Below are 11,709 nucleotides of genomic sequence, written 5' to 3' on the forward strand. Positions count from 1 at the left end.
AATCTCTATATATTTCCTATTTATAGAATCTCTTCTACTAATTTACCTCTCTTTTTAATCGCACTTATAATAGTAGTATACTATTATCTATATTTATATTATAATTAAGATTATTAAAAACTAAAGCTATTTCCCTTTCCTAGCGCTTCTCTTTTAACTCCTTACTACCTCCTTTCTTAACTTTATTACTTTTATTATTTTATTCTTCTAGCTTATTACTAGTCCCTTCTATAGTCCCTCTTATTATCTAAGCCTCTTAATTAATAATTAACTATACCTAGTTAAGCTTTCCTATCTTTATATCTATATTCCACTTCCTTCTTATCCTAGACCCTAACTAGCCTTTATATTAATATAAGACTCCGAGCTACTAGTTCTATCTTACTATTAAGCTATCTAATAATAAGTCTTTTTATTATAATAAGCGTACTAAAGAGTCTCGAGCTTAATTAACTTCTTAGAGTAGTTTACTACTATTACTATTTAATATAAGAATCTTAATTAATACCTAATATAAGTTTATCTTATACTTAGCCTTTTTCCTTTTCTAGTAGTAGAGTATTATATATTACTTATATCCTTATAGTAAAACTACTATCTCCCTCTTATTATAAGTCTTATTCTCTATATTCTCCTTATCGCTTTTATCTTCCTTTTTTATAATAAAGTCTAATATTACTTTAGTTAAGTTTATTTAAGTCCTTAGAAAACTAAGCTAAGTAATAACTTATAATCCCCTAAATCCTTATCTCTATCCTTTACTTCTTCCTCTAAAATAGAAGAAGATACTATTAGTATTATAAGCTAACGTTATTTCTAATAAACTTATAGACCTTAGGGCTAGGGTTAGTGTTAGTGTTAGTGTTAGGGTTTGAGGTTTGGGTTATATTTGTTTCTAACTACGCTAGCTTGCGACGAGTGTTTTTATCTCTCTCTAATAGTCTTGAAATACAGAAGGACTATACTAATAATACAGAGGGTAAGAGCCTGAAGGTGTCAGGGGTACAGAAGGTAGAGTACTAAGACAGAAGGAGATAATACAGGGTAAGTGGAGTGTGTACCAAAGGGTAAGTAAAGTGTGTATCAGAGGGTAGGCGTAGTGTGTACCAAAGGGTAGGTAGAGTGTGTGCCAAAGGGTAGGTAAAGTGTGTACCAAGGGGTAGGTGTAGTGTGAGTCGCAGGGTAGGTAGAGTGTATACTATAAAGAGGTGGGGTAGTGCCGTCAAAGTGCATAGTAAGCAGGGACGTAGAGGACTACCAACTAAACAGGTAGTAAGAGTAGGAGAGAGAAGATGATGTATTCGTTACGCGTTATCGCGCCTATTTATATAACCTTACGGAACGGGCCAACTATCTTCCGACCTAGAACTACACTACCCCACTATATGCGTCCCCCCCTAACTAAGTAGTCGCCCCCTGACTATATCCCCTGATATATCGTACAAACAAAAGAAACATACGGACACTCCTCCTAACTATCTACCTCTATTATATCGCCTGCACCCGCCGCTAAGTACTCCTCGGCCTCCTCTGTAAACAATAGGCCCTCCTTTAACATGATCTCTATTACTTTCTCACTTAGCTAGTCAGCGTCGGCCTCCACCTCTCCTATTAGAACGCCTATAGCCTCTAATACCTCCTTCAGGTAATAAAAGAACTTCTCTCTAAACGCCTCCTTCTCTACCCTCCTCACTATCTTAAAAGCCTCTATAGCTGCAACTAGTGCCTTAGCTCTCCACCTGTTAATAAAGCTATAAGCTGCCGCTCGATCCCCTCCTAATAGAACGTTTCTCTAAGCTATCACTACTAGCGAACTCTATTATTATCACGCAACTAGAGTATCAGATAGAGCACCTAACCCGGAAAGCTTAACTATAGTAGCGAACCGAAAGGGAATAGCTCCGTACCGATTTACAAGGCCTAACAAAGTAGCTAGAGGTGCAGTGAAATCTCGATAGGAGTTAGCCAGATCTCTCTAAGTTCCCCCTTCTATAACCTCCAAGGTTTCCTTATCGTCCTAAATTATAATAAACTATGGCAAGATAGTCCGACGAACTTTTATCGCGGGCCCAGTTAACTCGTATAAGATCTTCAGTAGCGTAATCCGCATATCTCCAGGGCCGTAAGGAGTCCTAACCTAATCTACTCCCAGGACCTCCGTATCCTCTCAAGTAAATATTTAGTCTATAATTCGGTGAACGTAGCAGTTAGTATCCTATCCTCGCTCGCGAACACGCGCTCACTACTTACCTAGCTTATATTACATCCCCGGACAGTAGAAAGTACAATTATCCTTATCCTCCTAATCTAGCGAGATACTACCTTAAATTATAGTAGCCCCTCGATTAGTAGCAAGTACATCGTTAATATTCAAATCGATATAACAGAAAAAGGTTCTATCTCCCGGCATAGTATATTTAGCGTAGTAAGGGTAACTAACTAGTCTCCACTTCTTATCAGGACGAAGAGCCGCATATAACATGTAGTAGGCAGGGTCTTGGCGTATAAACTGCTAGGTTACTAAAAAAAACATATTCCGTAGCTATCTAATATTCTTACGCTTATTAATCTCTCGCAAGTAGTGCCAGTATATATCTAATTCGTCATAGATTTGCTTTCCGAGAAGGGAACTAAATCACTATTTAAAGAGGAAGCGAATAACTTATCCGTTCTCTTCTTACTACGGTAAGATCGTCAGATCCTAGCTATCTAGAATCAGCTTCTAATCGTAATCGAATAATTTAAGCCCCTCTTTCTTATGAAATTTATAAGGTCTGAGCTTATCTGATAAGCAGGGAGGGCGATTAGCTATACGAAACTAAATATAAGTCTCCAGGTCCGTCTTCAGCTTTCCGATTTCTAACCTCCTATTGTATATAATATATAGTCTCTTGATAGCTAAACCTTCCGGGAGCCGCTTTATACAGAGACCTATGCGCCCTGCTATTAATCGCAAGTAACTATAGTAAACTCGCCGAAATCCCAGTATCCTACCTAGGAGTTTTATTATCGCTATAATCAGTAGAACTTTCTTTCCTTCTATCGCAGTTTTCTAGCTAGTAGTTACGTCCTTCCCGCAGCTACACTTCTGCTCGTCTCTGCCCTCCTTATTAACCTCCTGCTTTTCCTATTCCTCCAGTTCTTTCTTAACTAGGTTAACCTCTTCCTTATTAATCTCGGCCCCTTCCCTATACATAAACCTAAACTCTTTTACAGCCTCGCTTATTTCCTCCTGGCGCCGGGACCGACACGGTTAAGGAGCTAGGGCTACTATAGCGCCCGTAATAATTTCCCCCGCCGGGCAGGCTAAATTATTAACGTTACTAGGGCTTCCTTCCTCCTTACTCGCAGCCGCAGGCGCATCTTAGGGTTTGAGGTTTGGGTTATATTTGTTTCTAACTACGCTAGCTTGCGACGAGTGTTTTTATCTCTCTCTAATAGTCTTGAAATACAGAAGGACTATACTAATAATACAGAGGGTAAGAGCCTGAAGGTGTCAGGGGTACAGAAGGTAGAGTACTAAGACAGAAGGAGATAATACAGGGTAAGTGGAGTGTGTACCAAAGGGTAAGTAAAGTGTGTATCAGAGGGTAGGCGTAGTGTGTACCAAAGGGTAGGTAGAGTGTGTGCCAAAGGGTAGGTAAAGTGTGTACCAAAGGGTAGGTGTAGTGTGAGTCGCAGGGTAGGTAGAGTGTGTACCATAGGGTAGGCAGAGTATGTACCACAGGGTAGGTAGAGTGTGTACCACAGGGTAGGTGTAGTGTGAGTCGCAGGGTAGGTAGAGTGTGTACCATAGGGTAGGCAGAGTATATACCACAGGGTAGGTAGAGTGTGTACCACAGGGTAGGTGTAGTGTGAGTCGCAGGGTAGGTAGAGTGCGTACCATAGGGTAGGTAGAGTGTGTACCAAAGGGTAGGTAGAGTGTGAGTCGCAGGGTCGGTAGAGTGTGTACTATAGGGTAGATAGAGTGTGTATCACAGGGTAGGTGAAGTGTGAGTTACTTAGGGTAGGTGAAGTGTGTGCCGTAGGGTAGGTGTCGTGTGTGCCGTAGGGTAGGTGTAGTGTGTGTTATAGGGTAGGTGTAGTGTGTGCTGTAGGGTAGGTATAGCGTGTGTTATAAGCTACCTACGTGCTAGGATCGAGGTTGCAGCGATTCCTCGAGCCTGAGTTAGGGTGCTAGCGATATACCCGTCTAACCACTTAGCCCTAGAGTGCCCTAATAGGCCCTGTAGGGCCTTATAGGTCTTCGCTGTTTCGGCTTCCATTAGGCCTCCTGCCGAGAAGATCAGGGGGTGAAATACAGGGCCTAAGTCGCTGTATTTAAGCCGTTTAGCGTTTGCTGCCTCTGATAGCGTAGCATAGGCTTCTTCGCGTGCTGAATCCTTGTTGATTGCTACTATTTGAACGTCGTAATAGTGCCTAGAAGTACCTATAAGCACTGAAAAATCCGGTCGTTGGCTGTTTTCTAGGGCTATAGGCGTTCTAGCTGGCGTAGGCTCCGATTCCACTTTAAGGTCTTCCCGGCTAGAAAGGGTAGTAATAAATGCACGGGTAACCTGGTTATGGCGTATAATCCAGCGTCGTTCAGCACCTCTACAGGTGTCTTCGTGGCCTATTTAAGGGTAGGCTCCACAGGCGGTATAGGGCGAAATAGGGGGCTTTACAGGGAGTAAGAGCCTAGTCCGTAGTGCTTCGGTAACTGTAGAATCCGCTAAAAGGTAGTGTTTTTGCGTGGGCAGGGTTCTAAGCCAGTATCGTCCGAGGTAGCTAGCGTTCTCAAGCTTCGATTTTAGCGCTTGTTTTGATAGAGTAGGTAGAATCTTCTCTTCTAGGTCTTGGTTAACACTAGAGAAGACCTCTTAGGCTGTCGGTACAGGGCGTCCAGGGGGTTCCGGGTAGAGATTAGGGCATATAGCCACTAGAATCGATCGAGAGGCTTCCTTAGCTGCCCTATAGAGCCCTGGGGCTAATAAGGCGTGTATAGGGAGCCCTAGGCCTCCCTCTCTCACTGGAAGAGAGAGTAAAGCCTAGCGAATTAGGGTAGTCTTCTCCCCTGGCTCCCTAGCGATTAGGGCTTGTACAGCGTACTTGATTCGTAGGTCCGCTAACCTCCAGAGGTCTAGTAGGTCTTCCGAGTACAATTGGCGCTGTAAGTGTCGTAGGAGTAGGTGTATACTACCCCGTAGGAGTAGGGTAGCGTGTTGTTTAGGGAGGTCTCGTAGGGTATATAGCGCTGTAGCGAGAGTGTCGATTTTCCCCTGGAGGAACGTTCGGCGGTGTGCTACAGGGCCTATAAAGGTCCCTAGGGCCTTAAGTCCAGTGGTTTGTAACTAGGAGATAGGGCTTTCAGTGCTCTTTTGGCGGTTAAGCGCTACTGGAGAGTCCCTGAAGGCTTCTATAACTACAGGGAGTAGTGCTGTAGTTTCAGGGCTAAGGATATAGATATCGTCCAAATAAGCTATAATTGTAGCCTTCGGTAGGGTCTTTTGGAGGTACTCTAGCAGGGGGCGAATCGCTAGAGAGAATAAGAGGGGGGCAATAGGGTCTCCTTAGCGTACTCCTTCAGCGCTTGCTAGCGTGTGGCCTTCGTTTGTTACTAGCACTGAAGGCTGGTTATAGGCCCATTTAGCGGTCCGATAGAGAGTAGGGGCGTATTTAGCGACTGCAGCTGCTATTGAGGTTCGTCCGATTCGGTTATAAGCGTTGATAAGGTCTAAGGAGGCGATTTGCTGAGTTTTTAGGGTATTTGGGCCGGTAATAGCGTCGTCAAGGAGGAAGATTATAGGCTCTACACCACCTGGGGTGCTAACGCCTAATTGGCAGGGTAGAAGCATAGACGGCTTGAAGGAGCTGATAAGGATCGCTTTTAGGGCTACCTTATAAATAAGGTCCCCTATAGCGATCGGTCGCACACCTCCGTCAGGCTTCTGAAGGCCTATAAGTCGGGAAGCACATAGGAGGTCGACCCCTGGAGCTGTACCCTGTCGAATCATATTCGCTAGGTGTGTAAGCGCTATAGTTACAGGGGAGTTTTCCGAATTTAGCGCTATATCAAGTAGCGGGCGGGTCCAGCCGCTGAGGCCAGGGGCTTTCTCTCTATTAATCGATCGAATAGCCTGTCGTATCGTTTCAGGGGTGATATTTTGCCCCGGGGAGGGGTTAGCGTTACTGAAGGGGTTATTATGCCCTATAGGGTGCTTCGAGTATAGCGTATTTAGCGTCTCTGGAGTGCTAGGAGCTAGAGGCGTAGGGTCGATTAGGGCTCTAGAGGCACGCCCTATATAGCCTTTTTCCAGAAGCTTAGTCGCTCTTTTAGCGGGGGAGTCGTTTGAGGGGGTAGGGAGTTCAGGGGGAGGTCCCTGAGTTTCAGGGATATCCGGTATAGTCGTAGGGTAGGCTTTCAGCGTTTTAGCGAGCTCTTCCTTCTGTAATCCTAGGCCGAGAACCCTGGGAAGCAGTAAAAAGTCCAGTAATTGCTTCTCTCTAGGCTGCCGTAAGAACGCTAAAGCCGCTCGATTAGCGGCCTCTGTAAATAGCGCTGCTTGCCTAGCGTGGAGACGTGTTTCAGGGACCTTAATAGTGCTATATCTCATGAGGGATTGCATATAGGGGTTTCTTAGCGCTGAGCTTATAGCGTTCAAGTGGTCTTTAGCGCTCTCGTCTAGGGGTGTAGGCGCTGAGGAAGCCTGTGGGTGTAGGGGTGTAGGTGCTGAGGTAGCCTGAGGCTGGGGGCAGTGGATCGATTGTTGTAATCCAAAGGGTAGCTCAGATGTGAGGGGGTCGGTAGGGCGTTTTAGTGTTGACGTTCTAGGGCGTTTAGGCGCTGAAGATGCTGTGCCTTGTGTTGATATAGGGCGTTTAGACGCTGTAGGCCCTATAGTACGGCCCTGGAGTGTTGGGTTACAGGGTAGGCTAGGTGTGGAGGTTTCGCAGGGTAGGTGAGTTGTGGTGTTTTTAGAGGGTAGGTGAGTTGTGGTAGTTTTGGAGGGTAGGTGTGTTGTAGGGGTTGTTGGGGGAGAAGAGCTTATTATTATAGGCTCTTTAGCGTGAGAGGGTGCTGAAGCTTGGGGAGCTTTAGGGGGTGGTTCTAGGGGTGAGTAGCTTCGGTTGCTTATAGGGGAGCCTACTCGTGATAGTCGAGGGAAGTAGGGGCTATCAGAGGGTAGGCTAGGTGTGGTAGGCGTCTTATCGGTAGGTGTAGTTGGTATAGGCGTTGAGATAGCGTCTTCAAAGCTAGGGGTAGGGGACGATGGCGCTGTAGAGGCACTATAAAGATCTTCGTCGGACGAGCTGTCTTTGATTATAGGCTCTATAGGCTGCGTAGGGCCTATCTTTTGGCGTGTCGTAGGGCGTTGAGCCCCTGGGGAGGGTGTTCTTGCAGGGCGTTTAGTGGACGGCTTCGGGGGTATATAGCCTGTAGCGACGATTTAGGCGTATGTAGGTGACGTAGAGCCTGTAGGCGTGGGGGGTCGAGAGCCTGGGAGGGAGTCTGGTTCAGGGCCTGTAGGGCCGTCGTACGCTGGGAGTATAGCGTCTACTTCCCCTGGAATCGAGTACCAAATACCCCGTGGGGTCTGAATCCTTCGGGTGCCTGTAGGGAGGTCGGGGCCTAGAGCCGTCGGGTACTTGGAGCCTGTAGGTACTGACGGTACAGGGGTCTTAGAGCCTGTAGGTGCTGAAGGTGCGGGGTACTTGGAGCCTGAAGGCGTAGGGTGCTTAGAGCCTGTAGGTGTTGAAGGTGCGGGGTACTTGGAGCCTGGAGCCGTAGGGTGCTTGGAGCCTGCAGGTGCTGAAGGTGCGGGGTACTTGGAGCCTGGAGCCGTAGGGTGCTTAGAGCCTGTAGGTGCTGAAGGTGCTGGGGTCTTGGAGCCTGCAGGTGCTGAAGGTGCGGGGTACTTGGAGCCTGGAGCCGTAGGGTGCTTAGAGCCTGTAGGTACTGAAGGTACAGGGGTCTTGGAGCCTGAAGCCGTAGGGTGCTTGGAGCCTGCAGGTGCTGAAGGTGCGGGGTACTTGGAGCCTGAAGCCGTAGGGTGCTTAGAGCCTGTAGGTGCTGAAGGTGCGGGGTACTTGGAGCCTGGAGCCGTAGGGTGCTTGGAGCCTGCAGGTGCTGAAGGTGCGGGGTACTTGGAGCCTGGAGCCGTAGGGTGCTTAGAGCCTGTAGGTGCTGAAGGTGCTGGGGTCTTGGAGCCTGCAGGTGCTGAAGGTGCGGGGTACTTGGAGCCTGGAGCCGTAGGGTGCTTAGAGCCTGTAGGTACTGAAGGTACAGGGGTCTTGGAGCCTGAAGCCGTAGGGTGCTTGGAGCCTGTAGGTGCTGAAGGCTTAGAGCCTAGAGGGGTGGCGGTAACTTGGGCGTAGGTAGGCGATTTAGGGCTATTTGGTGCTGAAGTTACAGGGGACAGAGAGCCTGTAAAGCCTGGGTAGATATCGAATGGGGGGCTTGGTAGGGGTGGAGGGGTACTGAGATTTCGGCTTGTAGGTGCTGGAGGCGACTTATACAGGCCTGTAGCCCCTGGAGCTGTAGGGTATTCAGAGCCTGAAAGGCCTAGAGAGGCTCTGGCCTTAGGGGTAGCGGCTCGAAAGGGTGCTAGTAGCTGAGGGAAATCGATTACAGGGTAGGGGGTGCCTATAGAATCGTCGATTTCAGCGTCTAAGGGTGCTGAGGCAGAGGGGGTAGTATGGATTCGGTGCTGCGTTGATACCCTAGAGCTACCGGTGATTCCGTGGATTTTAGCGCTATGAGTCTTAATCCCGTGGGCTCCTTTACACGCTGTAGCACAGGTAGGGCAGGGAACAAGGCCTATAGGCTGTAATTGAAGCTCTGTAAAGGAATCAGTAGGGTGTTTTTTACGAATATGATCGAGAATATCGATATATTCATTTTTACACGCGGGGCATTCGAACGGCATAGTAAAAGAGGGGTAGAGGGGTAATTGCGGGGTAAAGTGCGGGGTAAAAATCAGGGGAAATATGAAAACTTAGTGATTTATCAGTAGAATTGCGAGATAACTTATAAAAGTGATGATATCTCGAAAACTAGCCGGTAGAATCGATTTTTAGACGGTGGAAATTGATCCTTAGGTGCTGAAATAGGGGGGTAAGTAACGAATTAACGGTAAAAAATCGGAGAGGGCGACGGTGAGGTAGGCGCTAGTAAGGTAGGCGCCGGTAAGGTAGATAGGAGAGGCCTAGGGTAAGGCTTAGGGCAGGGATAAGGTAAGTATAGGGTCGATAATAGTAAAGTAGTTGAGAGAGTGATAATTCAGAAGGATAAGGTGAGAAAGTAATAAGGTAAGAGAGTAATAGTTTAGAAAGATAAGGTAAGAGAGTAATAATAGTCGAGAGAGTGATAATCGTCGAGAGAGTGATGATAGTTAAGAGAGTGATGATAGTTAAGAGAGTGATGAAGAGTGAATAATCGAAAGGGAATAGCCTTCTATATAACCCTAAGTCTGACCCTAAGCTCGACCCTAAGCTCGGCCCTAAGCTCGACCCGAAGTCCGACCCTAACCCTTAAAATATTAATTTCAAAGTATCAGTTATAAGGTTTAATCTATTGATTTCAAAGTATTAGTTATAAGGTTTAATCTATTGATTTCAAAGTATTAGTTATAAGGTTTAATCTATTGATTTCAAAGTATTAGTTATAAGGTTTAATCTATTGATTTCAAAGCATCGGTTATAAGGTTCAAGTTTTGATTTCAAAGCTTCGGCTCTAATAAATTTTATTCACCTTAAGTATAGCCCTATCCTCTACCCTATCCTTCACCTTATCTCTTACCTTTACCTTTATCTTTATTCTTTTACCTTTGATTCTTCGATTATCCTTTGATTTTCAGCCTTATATCTAGCCCTATCCTCTACCCTATCCTTCACCCTATCCTTCACCCTATCCTTCACCCTATCCTTCACCCTATCCTTCACCTTATCCTTCACCCTAAGTAAGGTTAATATTACTACTGTAATATCCGCTGCGCTAGTAAATTACATAGTATCTATTAGATACTATGTATCTAATTAACCTTATCCTTAACCCTAAGTCTGACCCTAAGTGTGACCCTAAGTGTGACCCTAAGTGTGACCCTAAGTCTGACCCTAAGTCTGACCCTAAGTCTGAATATTATATTATATATAATACAAAGGGCTACGCCCTGCACGGCTTCGCCGTAAATTTGACGGTATAATAGGTATAATCGACCCTAAGTATGACCCTAAGTCTGACCCTAAGTATGACCCTAAGTATGACCCTAAGTGTAACCCTAAGTGTGACCCTAAGTCTGAATATTATATTATATATAATACAAAGGGCTACGCCCTGCACGGCTTCGCCGTAAATTTGACGGTATCTTATATATATAACGGCTTCGCCGTAAATTTGACGGTATAATAGGTAAAATCGACCCTAAGTATGACCCTAAGTATGACCCTAAGCCTGACCCTAAGCATTATATATAATATATAATATATAATAAACAAGGCTACGCCTTGCACGGCTTCGCCGTAAATTTGACGGTATAATAAGTGAAATTAACCCTAAGTATGACCCTAAGTGTGACCCTAAGTGTGACCCTAAGTCTGACCCTAAGTGTGACCCTAAGTGTGACCCTAAGTCTGAATATTATATTATATATAATACAAAGGGCTACGCCCTGCACGGCTTCGCCGTAAATTTAACGGTATCTTATATATATAACGGCTTCGCCGTAAATTTGACGGTATAATAAGTGAAATTAACCCTAAGTATTACCCTAAGTATGACCCTAAGTGTGACCCTAAGTGTGACCCTAAGTCTGACCCTAAGTATGACCCTAAGTGTAACCCTAAGTGTGACCCTAAGTCTGAATATTATATTATATATAATACAAAGGGCTACGCCCTGCACGGCTTCGCCGTAAATTTGACGGTATAATAGGTATAATCGACCCTAAGTATGACCCTAAGTGTAACCCTAAGTGTGACCCTAAGTCTGAATATTATATTATATATAATACAAAGGGCTACGCCCTGCACGGCTTCGCCGTAAATTTGACGGTATAATAGGTATAATCGACCCTAAGTATGACCCTAAGTATAACCCTAAGTATAACCCTAAGTATGACCCTAAGTATAACCCTAAGTGTGACCCTAAGTCTGACCCTAAGTCTGAATATTATATTATATATAATATAAAGGGCTACGCCCTGCACGGCTTCGCCGTAAATTTGACGGTATCTTATATATATAACGGCTTCGCCGTAAATTTGACGGTATAATAGGTAAAATCGACCCTAAGTATGACCCTAAGTATGACCCTAAGCCTGACCCTAAGTATTATATATAATATATAATATATAATAAACAAGGCTACGCCTTGCACGGCTTCGCCGTAAATTTGACGGTATCTTATATATATAACGGCTTCGCGGTAAGTTTGTAACGATAGTTAGGGTGATAGTTAGGGTGATAGTTAGGGTGATAGTTAGGGTGATAGTTAGGGTGATAGTTAGGGTGATAGTTAGGGTGATAGTTAGGGTGATAGTTAGGGTGATAGTTAGGGTGATAGTTAGGGTGATTAGTTAGGGTTAGGGTTAGGGTTAGGGTTAGGGTTAGGGTTAGGGTTAGGGTTAGGGTTAGGGTTAGGGTTAGGGTTAGGGTTAGGGTTAGGGTTAGGGTTAGGGTTAGGGTTAGGGTTAGGGTTAGGGTTAGGGTTAGGGTTAGGGTTAGGGTTAGGGA

At 45.3% G+C, this 11,709-nt stretch overlaps 1 protein-coding gene across 1 annotated transcript; it reads right to left on the reverse strand.

Annotated features, from left to right (window-relative positions):
- Positions 1-7,427: 7,427 nt before the first annotated feature.
- ONS95_001349 (uncharacterized protein) lies at positions 7,428-8,906 on the reverse strand (the record flags this gene model as incomplete). The annotated part of the gene is made up of 1 exon (XM_058494545.1): positions 7,428-8,906. The coding sequence occupies one exon, from the start codon at positions 8,904-8,906 to the stop codon at positions 7,428-7,430; it is 1,479 nt and encodes a 492-aa protein (XP_058364750.1).
- Between the last annotated feature and the right edge of the window lie 2,803 nt (positions 8,907-11,709).

This window comes from Cadophora gregata (genome assembly GCF_030347475.1).
Source record: "Cadophora gregata isolate MNR1 chromosome Unknown scaffold_1, whole genome shotgun sequence".
Lineage (NCBI taxonomy): Eukaryota > Fungi > Ascomycota > Leotiomycetes > Helotiales > Ploettnerulaceae > Cadophora > Cadophora gregata.